Raw genomic sequence first — 23,170 nt, 5'->3', positions numbered from 1 at the left:
TAGTAAACCATTAAAAGTCACATTTTAAAAAGGAAAATAACTTATTTATGTATTCTTATATTTATAAAATGCATTGTCCTGAATCTAGAGTTTTCCTGAAGGAAAATATTAAGTAAAATGAATTTGTAGCCTAGTGCAGTCAAAAAAAACCTTTCATTCTGGTCCTGGTTCTACCAGTTTCTAGCATCATGACCTTAGGTAACTACCTAATTTCTCTGAACATGTACTTAACTATGAAATTAAGATACTATATCTGCCCTTTTATCTCACAGAACTAAATAAATTAGTTATTTGAAAACACTTGAAAAGCTACAGAGCACTATATAAGATAATATTATTCTCTTTGAAGGCAAAACTGGTTACATTTCTCATTTTAAAATATAAATTTAAATCCCTAAAAAGAAATAGGTTTTGGATTCTATTTAGTAAAAAGACACTAGAAGCTCTCCTGCTAAAGATAAGGAACAAGATCAGAATACTAATATCTCCATTACTATTTAACATCATGTTGGAGGTATCAGTCAATGTAATTAGATAAGATAACTGGAAGCATGAGAATTGGGAAGAAAAAGATAAAACTATCTTTATATGCAGATGATATAATTATACATCGAGACAACACAAAAGAATCCATTGAAAAGCTACTACATGGAGTAAGAGAATTTAGTAAAGTAGCACGTTATAAAATCAACACACAAAAATCAATATACAAATATAAACCAGTTAGAAGATAAAATGAGAAAGAAGATGCTATTATGATAACAAAAAGTGAAAGAAAATATCAAATCATAAATTTAAAAAGACATGTCCAAAATTTATATAAGGAATTATACTAGGCTGAATATAGACATCCAGAGATCAGGTCCTAATCCCTGGAACCTGTAAATGTTACCTTACAAATAAATGAGTCACAGGTATGAAATATACAGTATGGGGAATATAGTTATAATATATAGTTATAATTATGTAATATCTTTGTATGGTGACTAGACTCATGGTGGTGATCATTTTGAAATGTACAGAAATATCCAATCACTGTACTATGTAACAGGAACTAACATAGTGCTGTAGGTCAATTATACTTCAAAAACAAACAAACAAACAAACTCACAGAAAAAAGAGATTAGATCTATGGTTACCAGAGGTGGGGGTGGGCGGGAGGGGGAATTGGATGAAGGCAGTCAAAAGGTACAAATTTCCAGTTATAAGATAAGGACTAGGGATGTAATGTACAATACGCTAAATATAACGCTGACGTACATTATATATGAAAGTTGTTAAGAGAGTAAATCCTAAGAGTTCTCTTCACAAGGAAAAATTTTTTTTCTCTATTTCTTTAATTTGGTATCTATATGAGATGACAGATGTTCACTAAACTTACTGTGGTAATCATTTCATGATGTATGTAAGTCAAATCACTATTCTGTATACCTTAAACTTATACAGTGCTGTATGTCAATTATAACTCAATAAAACTGGTGGTGGGGGGAACAGAGAGGTAGATAAACAAAAATTTTTTAAAAGAAAAGAAAAAAGGGTCCGTGCAGATGTGATTAAGTTAGGGATCTTGACAAAGGAGATTAACCTGGATTAGCTGGGAGGGATCTAAATCCAGTGTTTTTATAAGAGAGAGACAGAGCGATATTTGAAACACACACAGAAGAGGAGAAAGTAACACAGAAGAGGAGGCAGAGATTAGAGTGAAGCGGCCATAAGGTAAAGAATGAGAGACAAGGAAAATAGTTTCTCCTAGAGCTTGCAGAGGGACCACAACTCTGCCCTACACCTTAATATTGGCTCAGTAAAGCTGATTTTAGATTTCTAGCCTCTAGAACTGTGAGAGAATAAATTTCTGTTGTTTTGAGACACCAAGTTTGTGGTAATTTGTTATAGCAGTCACAGAAAACTGATACAGGAATATAGTAAAATCTTCTGAAAGACATAATGAAAACTTCAACAAATAGACATACCATGTTCTAAGACCAGAAGATTCAAAATAAAGATGCTCAGATGTCAGATTCTCTGTTAATTTTACACTTAATATGCTCCTAGTAAAATATCATTAATATGTTAATAATATTAATGAAGTTATAAAAATAGATTATAAAGTTCATTTGAACAGAGTAAGAATAGCCAGAAAGACAAGAGGCTAGCCCTATTATATATTAAAATATATTACAAAGCCTCTATTATAAAAATAGTATAGCATTGTACATGAATAGACAGATGAATGGAACAGAAAATACAGAAATAGATGCAACTGCATATTCAAATACAGCTAAAGGTGAGGGAAGGTTTCAATTTATGAATTATTCCAGCTAATAAATGAAGAAGCCAGTTATAATTAGAATATAATTATTTTGCAATGTATCAATGATTATTTACATCACAAAAGACACAATCAGACATATGCTTCCTGATAAAAGAACACAGTACCACCTATGAAGTGGTCTTGCAAAAAAGGTCAAACCTGAAACTAACAAGTTTCTCTAGATCTAACTAACAATGTATGGAAAGTACAAGAGACAACAAAAGAAAATATAAAGTACACCATGGGCATATACTCAGCAAAATCTAGACAACGGGAAACTATAGGACATATGATCCAATTTCCTCAACAACTGCAAGGGGAAAAATAGAGATGAAGGAGGAACTACAGATTAAAAGAGAATTAACAGACATATCAATGAATTACATGCATGAATCTTATTTGAATCTGAATTCAATTAAACTGGAAAAGAGAGAATCAGGAAAGTTTGAACACTGACCAGATATTTGATAATATTAAGAAATTATTATCTTTTTAGGTGTGAAATTCACATTTTGTAGTTTTTTAAGGTACTTATATTTTAGTGCTTTATATTGAAATATTTACTGATAAAATTATGTGATGTCTGGAATTTGCTTCTAAATAATCCAAGTCTTAGGAGTTGGGGAGAGGGACCAAGCCTTGGGGAGAGGGATCAAGGAGGTATGGTGGAAAGGAATGTGGGTGGAAATATCAATGAAACAAGATTAATTATAGGTTAATAATAGTTGAAACTGGTTATAGATATATGAAGATTATACCATTCTTTCTACTTGTGTATATATTTAAACTTCTCCATGATAAAATGTTTTTAAAAACCTGTTTTGGAAAAATTTCAATTCTGGGCAACTATTCACAAGCAAATCTAAAGTCTGCAACCAACAGTGGTTTAAATGCTTCTTAAAAGACATTGCTATTAGATTACAGTCTGTTAAACATTCAATTTTTAATTAACTTGTCTCTTCTCAAAGTAGTAAATAGGATACCCAGGTTACTATTAGGCAAATTAGACTGTCAAAGGACAGAAATAGGTGATACTTATTGCTAGTTGATTCCTAAAAGAACTGAAGTACTCATAATCCCTTTATACTGAAACTCAGGCAACACTAAAAATCCTGTTCATGGCTGCCTAAAAACAGAGCACCTTACCTTCTACCTTGCTTTTCCTCCCCTCTTCATGTACTCTTTGTCTATACACTGTTCTATTGTTAAATCCATCCTCTCCGCACACACTTCCCACCTCCTGCTTTTTTCCTCCAAAAACATCTACATATTTCATATTGACTGGTCTTGCCAGTCAATTTGATCATTATAAAATTGTTCACAAAGCATCTGAAAAAGAATAGATATATGTATATGTATAACTGAATCACTTTGCTGTATACCTGAAACTAACACAACATTGTAAATCAACTATACTCCAATATAAAATAAAAAATTTTTTTAAATGTTCACAAAGCAAGGTAGTAAAAGATAATCAAGGCTCAAATATCCCTACAAATGGCCCTGGCCGCTGTGAAAATCTGCTATTCCCCATTCTTCAGGAGGTGCTAGAAAGATGAACAAAATTCAAATTCTTACAAAGACCAGACTACCCTGCTAGAAGTTTGGTTATTATACTTTGGATATTTGCTGTCTACACTGGTGTACTTTATAATATTCCCTCTATGTTCACCAGTTAGTGATCCAACCAAACACTGCAATGTCTTAGAATGTGGCTAAAGTAAGAATCTCTTCCACCCTGAGAAGCCATAATGCTGCCTGGAAAGTGCCTCAACTAAGCAGGATGGCTACCTGCTAATGCAGGCTTGAGGTTTAACAGGAATCACAGATATGGAGATTATATCAATAGCTGAGCTTGGGACTGTCTGCACTTTTCTTCTTGAAATAGTACAGGGAGAATTAGTCACATGACAGAAATAACAGAAAAGTAAACAAAATAGTAAAACTGTAGGAACAAAAGTAGCATGAAATCTGAAGGGGAAATTGGAAAACAGTGATTGAAAAGACCATAACAGCTCTGACTGACTGAGCGATTACTATGTGCCAGGCACTATACTAAAGGCTTTGGATGTGTAACGTTTTTTTAAATTAATTAATTAATTAATTAATTAATTAATTAATTTATTTATTTATTTATTTATGGCTGTGTTGGCTCTTTGCTGCTGCGAGCGGTCTTTCTCTAGTTGCAGCGAGCGGGGGTTACTCTTCGTTGCAGTGCACGGGCTTCTCATTGCAGTGGCTTCTCTTGTTGTGGAACACGGGCTCTAGGCGTGCGGGCTTCAGTAGTTGTGGCTCACGGGCTTCAGTAGTTGTGGCTCGCGGGCTCTAGAGTGCAGGCTCAGTAGTTGTGGCACACGGGCTTAGGTGTTCCGCAGCATGTGGGATCTTCCCAGACCAGGGCTCGAACCCGTGTCCCCTGCATTGGCAGGCGGATTCTTAACCACTGCGCCACCAGAGAAGTCCAGTGAAGTGTTTTTATAAAGAGGAAAAGGAGGACACCTAGAAAGGATAAGTAATTTGCCTGATATTATATTTAATTTATAAGTGGTAATAAGGGATTCAAACACAGGCTGCCTTACTTCAAGCAGGCACACATAACAACTACACAATGTTGTCATAAAAAGATGACACTAGGATGCTGGCAAAATAGTAGAAGTATGATAATAAAATTGTTCTGAAGGAATACAGCTCTATTTTTAAATACACGTGAATACTAAAATATCATAAATAAATAGGTAAAATATACAAAATTTTGCTCTACTGTCAACTGGACCAAAATATATCCCTTTCATGTATTAAGATGTATTGGCAATATTAAAAATAACTGATCCAAATTTAACATGTTTTCTTTCTTTCTCTCTTTCCTTCTCTCTCTCTCTCTCTGCTTCCCACACCACGCTGTGGGATCTTACTTCCCTGACCAGGGATCAAACCTGCGCCCCCTGCAGTGAAAGCACAGTCTTAACCAGTGGACCACCAGAGAAGTCCCTAACGTTTTCTTAACACAAAGTATGGGTAGGAACTGACAGTCAATGACTTACAAAGGAATATATTCACTTCACACAGAGGTAAAAAAGCAAATTAATTAATTTTGAGCTTATTCTGAGGAAAATAATAAAATCATGATTTAAAATGAGTAATGAAATATAAAACTTCAATCAACAAACAATACATTCAAAATACACACTTCCTCCTCATAGAATAGTCAATTAAAGGAGGAAGAAGAGGGTTAAGGAATAACATAAAAGTCAATTAGCATGAAAACTTGCTAAAATTCACTATCCATAAACAAACGTCAAGTTAAAAACAATTTTTCTTTTACCAATTAGGCAAAAAAAATTTTTAAACAATAAAACCTAGGATTGTCATGTGCGTATGTTACTTCTTTAGTAAAAGATGTAACTTCCTTACTTTCTGATCCCCAGATCTTTCATTAGTCTCTCTCTAGCATGCTGGTCTTTTCTTTATAAAACTTGGGATAATTTTGACTATGTATATATTTAATGTTTGCTAACTGCTACATATTATAAGCTCTTTGAGAGCTGTGACCATGTCTGCTTTGTTTTCTGTTTCCCCTGTTCTAACCAGTGCCTAGCACCATAGTAGACAGTCAAAAGGCATCTGTTAATTGAATGATTAAATGAATGGACCAAATGCTGGCAAGTATGTAAATTAATTGTACTTCCCATAATTTACCTTAAGGAAATAATCACACGCAAAAAAATTTCTAAAGAAGAATGCTGTAGAGGAAAACTAAACTCCATGTTATGTTTAAGATAAATCTGCTGGTCTAAAGACTGTTTTTTATTGTTTCTTTGTTTTGGTTTGGTTTAAGTTTGCTTTTTGTTTGTTTGCTTTTGGCTAATAGTCCAAAAATAATTAGGGAGAAAATCTGCACAAGTAAAAACAGTTCTTATTTTAGGCAAAGCAGACAGTTTTTTTTTATAATAAAAGATACTGGGCTTCCCTGGTGGCGCAGTGGTTGAGAATCTGCCTGCTAATGCAGGGGACACGGGTTCGAGCCCTGGTCTGGGAAGATCCCACATGCCACGGAGCAGCTGGGCCCGTGAGCCACAACTACTGAGCCTGCGCGTCTGGAGCCTGTGCCCCGCAACGGGAGGGGCCGCAATAGTGAAAGGCCCGCGCACCGCGATGAAGAGCGGTCCCCGCACCGCGATGAGGAGTGGCCCCCGCTTGCCGCAACTAGAGAAAGCCCTCGCACGAACCGAAGACCCAACACAGTCAAAAATAAATAAATAAATAAATAAATAAATAAATAAATAAATAAATAAATAAATAAATAAATAAAATCTTTGAGAAAGAAATGTGTTGCAATTAGCATCTTGGGCTAATAAACATACAAATAAATCATTACCTAAACAATACCTAAACAAAAAAAAAAAGATACTGCTTTAGCCATATTTTTCTAAATTTCTAAATCTGAAGTTTATCTAAAACAACATCATAAACATTGTCGTTAAACAGCTCCAATTTTCAGGAAGCCCCCGAACTTCTAACTGGTTCTTACTAAAGGGCATAATATAAGTTGAGATCACATAAATTTAACTAAATTTGTTTATGTTCTATTAATTTTCTTTTATTGGATTTTATCAATCTCTAAAATAACATCACATTAACATAACTTTAAGAAAATTATAATCTTAGGCAATGTTAAAATATCTTCATGGTTTCTCTATTACATATTTTAAAGTATACAATTGAACGGTTTTTAGTATAGCCACAGTTGTGGAACAATTACCACAATCTAAATTTAAAACATCACCCCAAAAAGAAGCCCACCCCTATCCCTCAGCCCTAGGCAACCACTAATCTACTTTCTGTCTCTCTATGAAATGCCTATTCAAGACATTTCATATAAATGAAATCATACAATATGTGTTCTTTTGTGACTAGCTTTTTTCACTTAGCATAATATTTTCAAGGTCATCCATGTTGTAGCATATATCAGTATGTCATTCATTTTTATGGCCAAATAATAGACCATTGTACGGATGTAACGCATTTTGTTTATTCATTCATCAGTTGATGGACATTTGGGTCATTTCTACTTTTTAGTGATTATAAGTGATGCTGCTATGAACATTCATGTACAAGTTTTTGTGTGGATGTATTAATACATTTTCATTTCTCTTGAGTACATGCCTAGGAGTGGAACTGACACTATGTTTAATCCTTTCAAGAACTACCAAAGCAGTTGCATTCTCGCCAGCAGTATATGAGGGTTCTAATTTCTCCATATGATTCCAATACTTGTTATTGTCTGTCCTTTTGATATGGCCATCTCTGTGGGTGTGAAGTCCTATCTCATTGTGGTTTTGACTCGCATTTCTCTAACAGCTAATGATATTAAGCATCTTTCCATGAGCCTGTTGACCATTTGTATATCTGTTTTAGAGAAATGTCTATTCTGATAGTTTCCCCAGCTTTTAATTGAGTTGCTTTATTATTATTGAGTCGTAAGAATTCTTTATATATTCTGGAGACCAGTCCCTTATCATTTATATGATCTGAAAATATTTTCTCCTACTCTGTGAGTTCTCTTTTATTTATTTATTTATTTATTTACTTATGGCTGCGTTGGGTCTTCGTTTCTGTGCGAGGGCTTTCTCTACTTGCAGCGAGCGGGGGCCACTCTTCATTGTAGTGCGCGGGCCTCTCACTATCGCGGCCTCTCTTGTTGCGGAGCACAGGCTCCAGACGCGCAGGCTCAGTAGTTGTGGGGCACGGGCTTAGTTGCTCCGCGGCATGTGGGATCTTCCCAGACCAGGGCTCGAACCTGTGTCCCCTGAATTGGCAGGCAGATTCTCAACCACTGCGCCACCACGGAAGCCCCTGTAAGTTGTCTTTTTACTTTCTTAAAGTTATCATTTGTAGCACAGAAGTTTTAAATTTTGATATAGTTCAATTTATCTTTTTTTTTTTTTCTTTTGTTGCTTATGCTTCTGGTGTCATATCTAAGAAACCACTGCCAAATCCAAGGACACAAAGATCTACACCTACATTTTCATCTAAGAGTTTTATAGTTTTAGCTCTTACATTAGATCTATGATCCAGCTTGAGTTAATTTTTGTATGTGGTTTGAGGTAAGGGTCTAACTTCATTTTCTTTTCCTCGTGTCCGAGCACCATTTGCTGAAAAGACTATTCTTTTCCCCACTGAATTGTCTTGGCATCCTTGTTGAAAATCAATTGACCATAAGTGTAAGAGTTCCTTTCTGGACTCTCAATTCAATCCCATTAATATATATGTCTATTCTTTTTTTTTTTTTTTTATGTGTGGCACATTTTTATATTTTCTATTCTCTTCTTTCTTTTTAAATTTAATTTTTATTTTATATTGGAGTATACTTGATTTACAATACTGTGTTAGTTTCCGGTATACAGCAAAGTGATTCAGTTATATGTATATATACACCTCTATTCTTTTTCAGATTCTTTTCCCATATAAGTCATTACAGAATATTGAGTAGAGTTCCCTGTGCTATACAGTAGGTCCTTGTCGATTATCTATTTTATATATAGTAGTGTGTATATGTTAATCCCAAATTCCTATATGTATATGTCTAATCTTATGCCAGTACTACACGGTCTTGATTATTGCAGCTGTAATACTAAATTTCGAAATCTCCTTGAACTTTGTTCTTTTTCAGGATTGTTATGGGTATCTGGGTCTCTTGCAACTCCATAGCAATTTTAGTATCAGTTTGTTAATTTCTACAAAAAAAGCAGGCTAGGATTTTGATAGGGACTGTGTTGAATGTGTAGATCAATTTGAGGAGTATTGCCATGCTATATACATTTTATAACATCTTTCAAGTTATGTATATTTACATAACTACAATCATACTATACATACTACTATACTTGATCAGTGTTTAAAAAAATTTTTTATTAAGATATGCCTCATACATTTTTAAGTCATTAAATTTTCTTGGCCTTGAAGCCACAAATCCAAGAATCTGGAACATTATTTTTCATCTGAAGAGTAAGCAACACAAATAAATTATTTTTCATTTTACCTCCTAAGACTAAATGTTGCAAATGAAATTTACAAAGTAAGATTATTTTGGACCAGGAAAGCAGAAGACCTGGTGTGTAAGTCCTTGGCTTCTAACATTGTCTTTGGGAATGTTTTTATCTACTCCATTCTTTTCAAGAACCACATAGGGCAAGAAGAGAATTTAAGGTAGCAACCAGCAACAACTGGTAAACCTACCAATAAGCAAATAAATTTAAGGAAAAAGTATAATTCTATATATATATTAAGCACATATAAAAGGTTAAATTCACTTGGCTTTGGAGCATCAAGTTCTCTTTATCCTGTGTGGTATAGCCATCAGGATCAGTTGGGAGGGCTCCTTAGTGTGAATGGACCATCTTGACACATTTCATTGACTTCTGAAACAATATGGTAGCTTATCTTCTAATATGTGAATCCTGTTGGCAGGGGAGCCTCTGGGATAGCAGCAAAAGAATCATGAGCCTGTCTATAAATACTCTACAGGAAGAAAGTATGGTCTTTTTGTAAGCATTGATTTGTATTCGTTTTTGTGTATGGAAACACTTTTGCTTACCTTAGGAACATAAATAAAATTAAATGTAAATAATATCTTTAAATATTAGAATAAAATTCACCTGAGTATTCATTATTTGAAAAATAGTTCTTATATTTTTGAGTTTCATTATGACTCATAGGCTTTTTACAGTCTTAACTTATAATATTATCTTTTCTTTTTTTATGTTCAAATGGTCACAATTTAGTCAGTTGGAGCCACTGTAAGCTGCCTCTTGTGTCCTTTTGAGGGAGCCTCTGAATTTTCAAAACATCCTTGCTTGCTATCTGGCAGTTACTGCTGCCTGCCTCCCTCCCATCTCCTACCCCACTTCTACCCTTACCCCTCCAATCTGTACTTTATCTGCCTAAGTATAATCTGCCTAAGAAAATCAGGTATGCTTTCAAGAAGTTCTGGTTTCTTTTAGTGGAACACAATATTAGAGACAAAAGTCTGTGGGCTAGAGGTGCATTTCAAGATTGGCTTTATGGACTGACATTGTTCTTAGGCCATTTTAGTCAACAGAACTAGAAAATATATATGTAAAGACATTAATTTTTACTGTTCTTTTCCAACTGAATTTTAACATTAAGGCATACTTACTTTAATTTTAAACCCCTTATCTAAATTATAACTGCATTCCTTTTTGTAACATGATAAACCATACAACTATTACTTTAGCTGAAAATCTTGATTAAAACTGGTATAATTATTGGTTCTGTCAATAACAACTTATTAATGTTAAAACTTAGCATAAAAGTATTTACACAATAACAAGGTTAAATATTACAATTGCTTTTGTATAATTTGACTACATTCTACTCCAATTAATGAACAGTCAAATTATCTTGTTTGGGGTTACTTGTAATTTTTTAAATTGTTTTGTTGTTAAATATACAGTTATCTGATGTATTCTCTATTCTAATTCTTTCATTTTAATTTGAGATTGTTGATGTTTTAACTGACAATTCTTTCTTGGTAGCAGCATTACAATACTAGAGTTTAAGGGAAGGCTGTTTTTTATTAGTATACTTTATCAGATGGATGAAAAATATAAGCAGTTTGATCTGTCACTGTCAAGAATTTTATTTGATTAACCTAATGACTCATGTGGTTATGTGCATAACCTTTCTATACAAGGTTATGCATGTACTACAAACCTTTCTTTTTTATACAAGTTCTTTCTGGTAAACCCAGTTTTGTATGTGCAAGAAATTTAGAAAATTCCAGTCATTTAAATTTCTATGCAAGATTTTATATATTTGCATACATTAAAATATAATGCTTGTAAACTAGTTGGTAATATTTTGTTTCTTGGTTTAGGCACTGGTTACACAGGAGCATTAACTATAAAAATTCATTAAGCCATACATTGTGATTGTGCACTTTACTCTACATATATTATATATTTAAAATCTCATTTTTGTAACTGTTTTGCATTATAGTTACTAGACATTAACACCGATTTTAAAAAATCATTTTTAAAGAACCAGAATTTATAAAATTTAATTTTATCAAAGATGTTATTTTCATTTTAGTTAGGAGAGCTAACTGAAGACATATATAAACCAAGAGTTGTATTTACCAGTTTCATTATGCCATAACTTTTATTACTTTAAAGAGGAAGTTAATATAAAATTTCTTAAATTTAAGATTATGAATCTGAAAATAGAACTCATAAGATTTTTCTTCTTCTACCAAAGAGTTAGGAGTGGTTTGGTTCCCCATCACAGCTAAGAAACTATGGTTTATGTGACCAAAGATATTGTAAATTTTTTTTAATTAAAAAATATGATTTTTAGGTTTAGTTACTCATTTTAAGCTATAAATAATGGCTTTAACATATGTAAATTAACTGGCTTATTTTATTTGCTCAAGAAACTGCATAAAAAACCACTCCAAGAAAACTTAGTGCTCTGTTATCTGTGCAAATATACTGTACACTAATCAAGTTTTGAAAATGATATTGGGAAGTCCCAAGTTCTTAAAAATGCACCATTAAGCACCAATTAAAATATCTAATTGCATGAATATATCTAATTGAATAAAACTTCACTTGGTAATAGGTGTGAAAAAAAATTTCTTCTACAACATCTATTTAAAAGAATGGAAATATATAAATGTATTTTTTGTAAACATCCTGAAGGCTACACCTTTATCTGTTTCTGGAGAGATTTTCTAATCAGTAAAGCTAAAATGCACTAAGTGTTTTAACTAACAATTTTTTCCAGAAAAACCTTACTCTCAAAAAAGGGGTGGGGGGAGAGTTTTTATGCTCCTAAAAAGTGACAGCATGCCAAAAATTACAATAAAACGTAATGACAGCAATAAAATGCTAACATTAAAAAGCTTATTTAGAAACACACCTAGTTCCTTTGAGACTAAAATTTTAAAAAAGGAAAAAACATGTCACCCTAAATCTTGGCCAAAGAACCAATAGTTTCTAAGCCGAATAAAGAGGAAAACTAAACCACTCCCACTTCTTCTTTGGTTAAAAAAGGGCAGGGGGGGGTTGATTTCTTTTAAAAGATATATAACCTCAAATTTGGGAGCTTTAATATGAAAAATCTTTACTTCAAAGGGTAATAAAATATAGGGTTATAATAAAAGTAGGTAATTTTAATATATCTTTGGGAAGTTCCTTATTTAATGTAACAATTTAAAATTTCAGAAGAATATTGGTCAATTTTAGGTCTTTTTAAAACTTTTACTCTTAAAAAAGTATTTTTATGAGTTTTACTTGTATGGTGATTGTGTAGTTATCACAGAATACAAAACTGGAAAGCAAATAGGGCACATCCAAATCTATGCAGAATTTGGGTTTTTGCACTTGAGGTCCATATAGCTAAACTTTTCAAGAACTGTATTGAACAACACATAAATAAAATGTGAATATGGGATTTCACTTGAAATGTGTTATAAACCAAACACTTGGTATCTTAAAAACTGGTTATTATAAAACTTATACAATACTGTAAAGTCACAAGGACCAACAGAATTCTTCCATTAAAATGTTCTGTGTAGTCTTTACCTTTTATAGTTCTCTGATAATACTTAATATGAATTGTATTTTACTTTGACATTAACTTGGTTATAATTACTGACATTTTCAATTATGAACCTGCAAACTAAAACAATTTTAGATTAATAGCATAGGTATTTATCTAAAGATTTTTAAAAGAAAAAAACTTGAGGTTTGGCATCAAACTGATTTTAAAGTAAAAAGAATGTTGCTAGTAAAATAATGTACAATGGTTAATTGCCTATAATAATTAAAAATTAAAGGACAATTTTAGATAAACTCTCAAAATATTGAATTTATTTACAGTCTCTCTAAATTATTTAGAGTACTATGAATCACTACTCAGATAAAATTCTATCTAAATAACTTAAATAGATATCTGATAGTCAATTAGAACTTCTCTCTCCTTTCCAACAACTAGTACCTTATACACAAACTGGAAAATAATATAGACAAAAGCACTGTAAGCTTAATTCCAACATATTTTGACCAAAATAAAAACAGGTCATCACATAATTCCCATGCATGTCCTACTTAGGTACTCTTGTTTACTTGTAAAACACACTGCCTCTTCCATAAGCCCCAAATAAAATGTTTTAAAACAATATATCTGGACTTCCACTTCCAAAAAGATAGAAAACATGTATTTTTCCCCATATCCTTACTACTAAGCACAGTTAAAACCCCTGAACATTATATGCAAGACAAGCATGAGATAAGAAGACTTGGAAAGGTGGAGAGAGGAAGAGAGACCAACTAGGGACTTCAGGACCTGAGTAATGACACATTAGTGAATTCCCTGGGTTTTCTTTTTGCCACATATACCCTAGACTGGGGACTGGAGATGCTGGCAATCCAGAAGCACCAATGGACACAGACAAAAAAGGCTCCAAGAAAAGACTGCTCTCTGCATAGCCAAAGGACCAGGAAAAGAATAGCCGAGCAAGACAGAAAATTTTTTAAGAAGCCAAAACCACAGAAAACACTGCAATCCTACCCCTCCACCAGCAAAGGCTGAGTGGAGAACATAGACTTTCACCCTCATCAAGCTTCACTGAGCTGCCCCGACCCCTCTGCCCTTATCCCACAGAAATGCCACTGAAAGTGTGAATACCTCTTCTCTTCAAGTAGAGAAGACTAAGTAAGGAGCTAGGACTTTCTTCTCCACCCTGTGGTAACAACGCAACACTCCCCATCCACCACTGAAGTGGTGTCAGAGGTCTATTTAAATCTGTAGCAGAAGAGCTAAAGAGATGTAAGAGATGATACAGATGTTTGAATTATCTGACAGGGATTTAGAAGTAGCCATCATAAAAATGCTTCAACAAGCAATTATGGACATGTCTGAAACAAATGAAAAATAGAAAGTCTTAGCAAATAAATAGAAAATCTCAGCAAAGAAATAGAATATATAAGGATGAATTCAATTTTAGAACTGAATAACACAATAACTGCAATGAAAAACTCAATGGGTAGACTCAACAGCAGAAAAGAGGAAAGAAGCAGTGAAGTGGAAGACAGAACAATAGCAATTACCCAATCTGAATAACAGAGAAAAAATGAAAAAAAAAAAATTGAACAGAGCCTCAGGGTCTTGTGAGACTACAATGAAAAGATCTAACATTCATGTCATCTGAGCCTTGAAAGGAAAAAAGAAAAAGGATAAGTCTGAAAAAGCATTCAAAGACATAATAATGGCTGAAAATTTCCCAAATTTGGCAAAAGACATGAATTTACAGATTCAAGAAGCTGAGTGAATCTCAAACAGAATAAACCCAAAGAAATCCATGTCAATACATATCACGGTCAAACTTCTGAAAACTCTAAAGACAAAGAAAAAAATCTTGAAAGAAGCAAGTTAAATGACAATTTGAATTCTCATGAGAAATCATGAAGGTCAGAAGGAGATGGCATAATATTTCTCAAGTGTTAAAAGGAAAAGGACTGTCAACCTAGGAATTCTTTATCAAGGGAAAATATCCTTCAGGAATGAAAGGATAATCAAGACCTCTCAGATGAAGGAAAATTAAGATAAGTTGTGGCCAGAAGACCTACCCTAAAAGAATGACTAAATGAAGCTCATTAAACAGAAAGGAAATGATAAAAGAAGGAATCCTGAACGTTGAGAAGGAAGAAAGAATCACGGAAGGAGGAAAAATATGGGTAAATTCAGTGAGCTTTTCTTTTCCTCTTGAGTTTTCCAAATTAAGTTTGAAAGTTGAAGCAAAAACTATAATACTATCTGATATAGTTCTCAAGGTATGTAAAAGAAATATATATGACAATTATATTATGAATGGGAGAGGGTAAAAGAACATAAAGGCAGGTAAGGTTTCTACATTTCACTGAAACTGGTAAAATGCTGATACCAATAGATTGTGATGTTATGTATACATAATGTAATACCTAGGCAGTACAAAGAAACACACTCAAAAACACTACAAGTCAAGATGGAATTCTAAAAAAATCTATATCTCTCAATATAAGATGGCTGCTATCTGACCATGTGCTTAAAATGCAATTTATGTTTTAAAAAACTAAGGCCTTAAAGCCCAATAATATTGTTAATTTAAACAAAAAAATTGGTATAACATTAAATACCTGGTAAGTTAAAAGTAGTAGCAAAATGTTCCATATAACTGGGGGAAACCTAGTAGCTCAGTAAAGAAGGAAAGATCAATTTTTAAACTTTTCACATAATGACAAAAAAAATTAAAGTTCAATGGAATATGTCTGGTCATTGTGCTTTAAGAACTCATATGTTTTTACTTTGCCCTTGGCCTGTAATCTTGATAGAGCAACTGGTGATTGCACCCAAAATTTAACCAAAATCATGGATGCTAATCTTTTAAAAGATTCAAATATAACTAGGATTTTTATTACCACAAGAGTGAAAACCAGAATGGCTTTATCAATAAAGAACTCATGTATATAAAGCTTAGCATACATGCACACACTGAATCATTTATAGGTGGGCCAGACTCTGGCTGAATGTCTTAACTTTGGAGAACAAATTGCTTGTATTTTCCGTCCATGTCATGAAATGAGCTCACAAAGAATAGACTTCCCATACTCTACAGAAGTTAAGTGTTGCAAGTAAGAATTAATACCTGAAAGCTGTCATCATGTAAGAACTGCCAGCTAAAACACCAACACTTTCAAATTAAAATGAACTTGAATAACTGAGCTGAAGTACTTCCAACTCAAATCAAAGTTGTAATAACTATGCTTCATTAGTGGTGTGTACTCAAAAAATGATCACAAAAAGAAACATTGCATCTTGTTATTCTTCCAGCAGTTGTCCTATAATTTGTTAACGCAAATTTTAATTTTTGCTGGCAGGTAAAACAAACAAGTAATTATGTTTATATTAATTAAATGTCCTTGTTAAAGAAATGTAATGTTAGGGTTGGGGATAGGGGCAATAGGGAGAGAGGCTGGTAAAAGGGTACAAACTTTCAGTTATAAGAAAAATAAAGCCTGAGGATCTAATGTATAATATGGTGACAACAGTTGATGATACACACAAAAATGTAAAGATGGGGCTTCCCTGGTGGCGCAGTGGTTGGGAATCTGCCTGCCAATGCAGGGGACGCGGGTTTGAGCCCTGGTCTGGGAGGATCCCACATGCCGCGGAGCAGCTGGGCCCGTGAGCCACAATTACTGAGCCTGCGCGTCTGGAGCCTGTGCTCCGCAGCAAGAGAGGCTGCGATAGTGAGAGGCCCGCGCACCGCGATGTAGAGTGGCCCCCACTTGCCACAACTAGAGAAAGCCCTCGCACAGAAACGAAGACCCAACACAGCCATAAATAAATAAATAAATAAATAAATAAATAAATAAATAAATAAAGCATGACACAAATTAAGCAATGTGAATACCATCAAGCTTTAAAAAATAAAAAATAAAAAATAAATGTAAAGATGTGAGGTGATATGTGTTAATTAACTCAATGGTGGGAATTCTTTCACAACATACACATATGTCAAATTATCACATTGTACACTTTAAATATATTATAATTTTATTAGTCAATTATGCCTCAATGAAGCTGAAAAAAAAAGAAGATATATAACTTGATGGCTTTGCACTTCTTGGTATTTATGTTTTTGGGTAGTGTCTTTCTTCCCCCACTGAATACAGGCTCTCCCTATGTGATTGTCTTGGCCTGTTATAGGACATTAGCAAATCTGACACTGCATAGGCTTTATAAGAGCTTGCGTACAGGGGGCTTATAAAGCTCCCTCTTGGAAGCAAGCTGCCATGGTATAAAGACACTTGGGCTAGACTACTCAAAGATGAGAAGTCATGTAGAGAAAGACCCTGGAATATGAGCAGCCATGTTGGATGTTCTCATCCAAGTTGAGCTTTCTCAACTCTACCATATGAAGCAGAACTGCCCAGCTGAGTCCAGACAACCCACAGAATCGTGAGAAATAATAAAATTTGGGGATGGTCTTTTATGCTGCAACAGATAACCAAAACAGCTTCACTAAATTATATTTTGAAAAAGGAATACAAATTTAGTTTAGGTAAAGAGTTAAAAATCAGAAAGTTATCCAATGAGTAATGTTAAAATTTAATCAGAAGCAAAACAAATTCATGACCTTGAAATATCTCTCTTCTAGTTCTGTTGAGTAAAATAACCTAAATAATAATATCACCCAGCACTGATATGCATCCCAGGTACTTTGGTCTCTAATACCATGTTCTACTTTGTCTCCTCAAAAGGATGGCTAATCCCATTCAGAACACAGAATATACGAAGTGGTCTTGATACAACTGGTTAATGTCAGGAAACAAGAAGTCTTTAAAAATACATGAGATCCTGGGCTTCCCTGGTGGTGCAGTGGTTGAGAATCTGCTTGCCAATGCAGGGGACACGGGTTCGAGCCCTGGTCTGGGAAGATCCCACGTGCCGCGGAGCAGCTAGGCCCGTGAGCCACAACTACTTAGCCTGCGCGTCTGGAGCCTGTGCTCCGCAACAAGAGAGGCCGCGATAGTGAGAGGCCCGCACACCACGATGAAGAGTGGCCCCCGCTCGCCGCAACTAGAGAAAGCCCTCGCACAGAAACGAAGACCCAACACGGTCAAAAATAAATAAATAAATAAATAAATTTATTAAAAAAAAAAATACATGAGATTCTATCAAAAGAACACAGAAGACAGCTCAAAAGAACAGAAAAACAGAACTTTTTCCCCATAAAATATTAATAGACAGGCTAATGAAACTACTATACCTCCAAAGGCCACCCTCTGGACCTTCGCATTAGAAGACATGCTCCTCATTATCTAAAACATTAATGAAGTGTGTCATGACATTCCGTTCACAGGTTTGAAAGACTCTCCCAAGTGCCATGGCCTTGGTCCTTGAAACAGTGAAAAGTGAACTTGCAGCACCAGAACCAAGCGAACTTTACCTTTTTAATGTTCTTGAAATAAAAGGAATCTGCTTTTCCTTCCAATTTTTCCTTTTCAACTCCATCAATTGCCAATAGATTTGAATAATTATTGCCTTACTACTACTTCCCTTGCCTTCTGTGGTCCATTAGGACAAAAGCCGTCCTAAAGACAAAAAAGACTCACATATTGAGCCTTCTTTTAACACAAACCTAGAGAACCAAGTTAAGAGTTTTTGTTACCCTATTAAAACAATCCTCTATCATTACCTCTACTCTTGCTGATTTATCCAAAGAGATGACTAGGAAAAAACAAGTTATTCATGAGATACCAAAAAAAAGGCCCTAAAACTAATATTTCACATTCTTGCGTTTATAGCTTCAGGCCCATAAATATCTAGTGACTTAAAATTATAAAAGGCAAATTATATAATTTATTTTAATAGTAGTTAATAGTACTTAAATATATAACTATTATGTTAATATTACTTTAGAAGTTACACTTTTTTAAAAAAGCAAAAAGGGGCTTCCCTGGTGGCGCAGTGGTTGAGAATCTGCCTGCTAATGCAGGGGACACGGGTTCGAGCCCTGGTCTGGGAAGATCCCACATGCCACGGAGTGGCTGGGCCCGTGAGCCACAACTACTGAGCCTGCGCGTCTGGAGCCTGTGCCCCGCAACAGGAGGGGCCGCGATGGTGAAAGGCCCGCGCACCGCGATGAAGAGCGGTCCCCGCACCGCGATGAAGAGTGGCCCCCGCTTGCCACAACTAGAGAAAGCCCTAGCAGAGAAACGAAGACCCAACACATTCAAAAATTAAAAAAAAATTTAAAAAAAGAAGTACTTGTGGGCTTCCCTGGTGGCGCAGTGGTTGAGAATCTGCCTGCCAATGCAGGGGACACGGGTTCGAGCCCTGGTCTGGGAGGATCCCACATGCCGCGGAGCGACTGGGCCCGTGAGCCACAATTACTGAGCCTGCGCGTCTGGAGCCTGTGCTCCGCAACAAGAGAGGCCGAGATAGTGAGAGGCCTGCGCACTGCGATGAAGAATGGCCCCCACTTGCCGCAACTGGAGAAAGCCCTCGCACAGAAACGAAGACCCAACACAGCCATAAGTAAATAAATAAATAAATAAATAAAATATTAAAAAAAAAAAAAAAAAGTACTTGTAACTAAAAAGGTATGAGTAATTACAAGAAGTACTGATGTTTTCAACAACTGTAATTACTTAATACATACCTGTGATGTTTGTATAAGATAACCTCAAAACTGTCTTGTATTCTAAAAAAAAAATTGTTAAAGATGCACTTTTCATTATGAAAACCTATATGCCTTTACTTTGGCATGAGAGCATTTCTTTTATATGACTCTCTTGCCAACACTGTTGGAATACTGGACATACAAAATAAAGAGTACATAACTGACTTAAATCAAACACAATGATAAGCCTAGTTTCACAGAGAAAGTAGCCATGTTAGCATGGCCCTACATACCCCTTAAGCCCTTCCATGGAAAAGACGTAAAGTACATTTTCTAAGGTATCTTCTATGATCTGTGATCTGTATATATTTTCCTTATGTCTTGTATCATCTATATCTTCAACACAAAATCATTCCTTTTTCTGAGAAGTATCTTTTCATTTCCTACAAGCCTTAAGAAAGTTTAGGTTAAGAGGGTACAAAGAAAAAGCACAGGCCATGAAATTATGGAGTTAGGCCGGAGATTGTGCTGAGTTGAGAATCCAGGTATTGCTAACCAGCAATCTCAGAGAGTACTGTGTGACAGTATTAATGTCACTTCAACTAAAGTCTGCATATATGTTAGTCAGTTGTGACCTACTGCTCTACAACTACCAAAAGGCAATAGCTGGTGTTAGTAATAATGACCACTAGACAGCAAGAAAAGACAATTATCCTCTTCAGTATGTTCTGTTCCTTTACCACAAAAAAGAAAAATTTTATGAAGACTTTTGTTTAAATCAACTATCATAAGGGCTAGTATTGAAAGGGTTAACTTTAGTTATCTAGGGCACTTTATTCAGAACTTTATCCACTACTATTTATGACTTAGGTTGTGCTGTGTTTTCATTTTTGAAATCTAATTTTTAACTAAGACTTTCTAACAAGTCTGAAATACAGCTCTGCATAGCTAGCGTGTACCTTAGTACTTTTTTCACACCTACCAGTTAAATTTTATTTAGTTAGATAGTTAAATGAAACCCCAACATTACTAGATGCTACAATAAACTACCGTTAGACTAGATGAACCGGCCTCATGGTCCCATCTGGAATATCAGCTATCAGACACAAACACCTCGAGGTGTCCGTGTGATGTTAATAGTCTCAGCACCCCTGAATATGACCTTATTAGTTTTCAGCCATCGGGGAGGGGCAAGTGGGAAGCTGTAATTCTGCTCAGCTAGGGTTTTGAATCCTGTGCACCCGACGATGCTCTGTGGAAGTGCATAGGAGGTCAGCGAGCGTCCCAGACAGCTGCCCGCAATCCACACGCTCCCCCTGTTTAACCACAGGCTCAAGCTCTTTCTGTAAAGGGCCAGAGAGCAAATAGTTCAGGCTTTGCAGCCCATCCTGTCTCCGTGGCAACTACTGGACTCTGCTGTTAAAAGGCGGGAAAGCAGCCTGGACAATACACAAAAGAATGAGCTGGCTGTGTTCCAGGAAAACTTAACGAACAATGAAATTGGAATTTCGTACTTTTGCGCAAGTCACGAAAGATCACATTTCACATTCACGGCTAAAAATGTGAAAACCATGCCCAGCCAGCCAGCCAGCCGAACCAAAGCCGGCCGCCCGGGCCCTCTGGCCGCAGGTGGCCCACCCCGCTTTATCACAGCTGCAGCGACTCTCCGGTAAACGGGGCCAGGGGAGCAAGGACCGTCTCCGCCGGGGTGAAGAGGTCACCCCCGCAGCCCCAGGGACCCAGCCCGGCGCAGCCCGGTCACGTTTGGGATCCACTGCCTGGTCGCGCGCAGGTGGGGTCGGAGTAGGACAGGGACAGACCTCAGTACCAGAGGTAAGGCCCCTGGACAGTGGGGCTGGGGAGGCACGCAGGACCAAGAAAAAGAAGAGCCGGGTCTCGGACGGGCCCTGAAACCCGGGAAGTTCCCCCAGCAGTGTCCCCTGGGGTGGCTGCTACCTCGGGCCGGTCACTCACTCCGATACGACGGCACGGACGAAGGCCATAGCAACAGCGCAACTAGAAGGACTACGAACTTCATGGGCATCGTCCGCAGCACTCCGCCATGCGTCGGGAACGTCCTGGGGCCGCCAGGCCGGTTACCTCAGGCCGAAAGCGGAGGGCGTCGGCGGCCGACGCTCCTACCTCAGGGCCGCGGGCGCCAGGCAACGGTTGCCTCCAGCGCGCAAGCGCAGAAACGGTGGATGAGGGGAGCGCGAACGGCCGTGGCCCCGCCCGCTCTTAGCGCCGCGCAGAGGGGGCGGGGTCGCGGCTCCTCGCCCCTCCCCCGTGCACATGCTTGCTGAGGCTTCGCGGGCCTCCGAAAGTCTTGACACCCCGGGGAATACTGGGGCTTTAAGGGTGGGTGTGTGGTGGTGTCGGCCCATGCGGGAAACCGGACTTGTAGCTGTGCCTAAAACAAGGCCTCTGCGAAGAAGGAAGTGTCTGATGGAAGAGATCGATAAATAACCTGGCCATTACAACAGCGTGGAAGTGCCGTAATGGGGAAACCCTAGGCACTGTGCAGAACAGAGGAGGGGCCCCCTATTCCAAAGGGCAGGGATCGGGGAGGTTGCCTAGATGGAGGAAAGCTTGGAGCTCCCCAAGAACTGAAAATAGTTCAGTCTAATTGCAAGGGCGGGGGAGGGGCAGTTGTTGGAGGTGAGGGAGGAGAGCTAGGTAGAAGCATTAAAGCCGCCTTAAGGTGCTTTTTTTCAAAAGATTGCATTACATTTTTTGGAAAAGACAAAACTATAGCTGTAGAGAATAGATCAGTGGTCTTCAGGGGTTAGGGATGGGGAAGGGCTTGACTATAAAGGGATAACATGAGGGGTTTGGGGGGGAGGGTGATGGATTGTTGTGGTGGCCTCAGAATCTATACGTGTGTTAAAAGTCACAGAACTGTAGAATCAATTTTACTGTATGGTAATTTTTTAAATTTACAGACACCCATATCTCTGCCTCAGGAAGCAAGGGGCTTGGAGTTTATTCTGAGGCAGTGGGGAAAGACTGCAAGGTTATGAGCTGGGAAAGGTGTAATTCGATTTGCACTTCAGAAAGCTTACTATCCTTGCAGTGTCAAGAGTGGGTTGGAGGGGGAATTCCCTGTTGGTCCCATAGTTAGGACTCAGGGCTTTCACTGCTGTTGCCTGGGTTCGATCCCTGGTCAGGGAACTAAGATCCTGCAAGCCATGAAGCATGGCGAAAAACAAAAACAAAAGTGGGTTCAAGGGAAGCAAAACTAGAGGCAGGTAACCAAGTTAGGAGCCTGATCCAGTAATCCAGGCACCATTCATTGATACAGACCTGAACTCATAGTGACAGAGGACATGGGACATGTGGACTGATTTGAGAGACGTTTAGAGCTAGAATCAACAAGACTGGGAAATTAATTGAAAGTGAGGAATGAGAGACATGAATGCTCATGTCTCTAGCTTGGTCACCTCACATGTGGTGTGAAATGGGGGATACAGGGGTGGCAAGGGTGGAGGAAGAAGGTAAGTTTAGTTTCAACATTGTTCTATTGAGATGGGCTTGGGACTTCCTACTGGAGTGGCCTGTCCAGTGAGCAGATGGACATAGGGCTCTGGAGGGAGCTGAGAATGGAGCTGGAGGTTTAGGAGGCATCAACATTTAGAAGCAGGCATGTATGAGATTGCCTGAGGAGATGTAAG

General features: G+C 36.8%; 1 protein-coding gene across 1 annotated transcript in view; it reads right to left on the bottom strand.

Moving 5' to 3' along the window:
- SPESP1 (sperm equatorial segment protein 1) overlaps positions 1 to 21,693 on the bottom strand; it is a 31,877-nt gene extending 10,184 nt beyond the window's left edge. Inside the window, 1 exon segment of the mRNA XM_082383469.1 lies at positions 21,474 to 21,693. Coding sequence (XP_082239595.1) covers positions 21,474 to 21,543 — 70 coding nt within the window. The 5' untranslated portion in view covers positions 21,544 to 21,693.
- Between the last annotated feature and the right edge of the window lie 1,477 nt (positions 21,694 to 23,170).

The sequence above is a fragment of the Balaenoptera borealis genome (genome assembly GCF_965194805.1).
Source record: "Balaenoptera borealis genome assembly, chromosome: 3".
Taxonomy (NCBI): domain Eukaryota; kingdom Metazoa; phylum Chordata; class Mammalia; order Artiodactyla; family Balaenopteridae; genus Balaenoptera; species Balaenoptera borealis.
The sequence above is the reverse complement of the archived record's forward strand: the minus strand, read 5'-3'. Positions and strand labels throughout refer to the sequence as shown.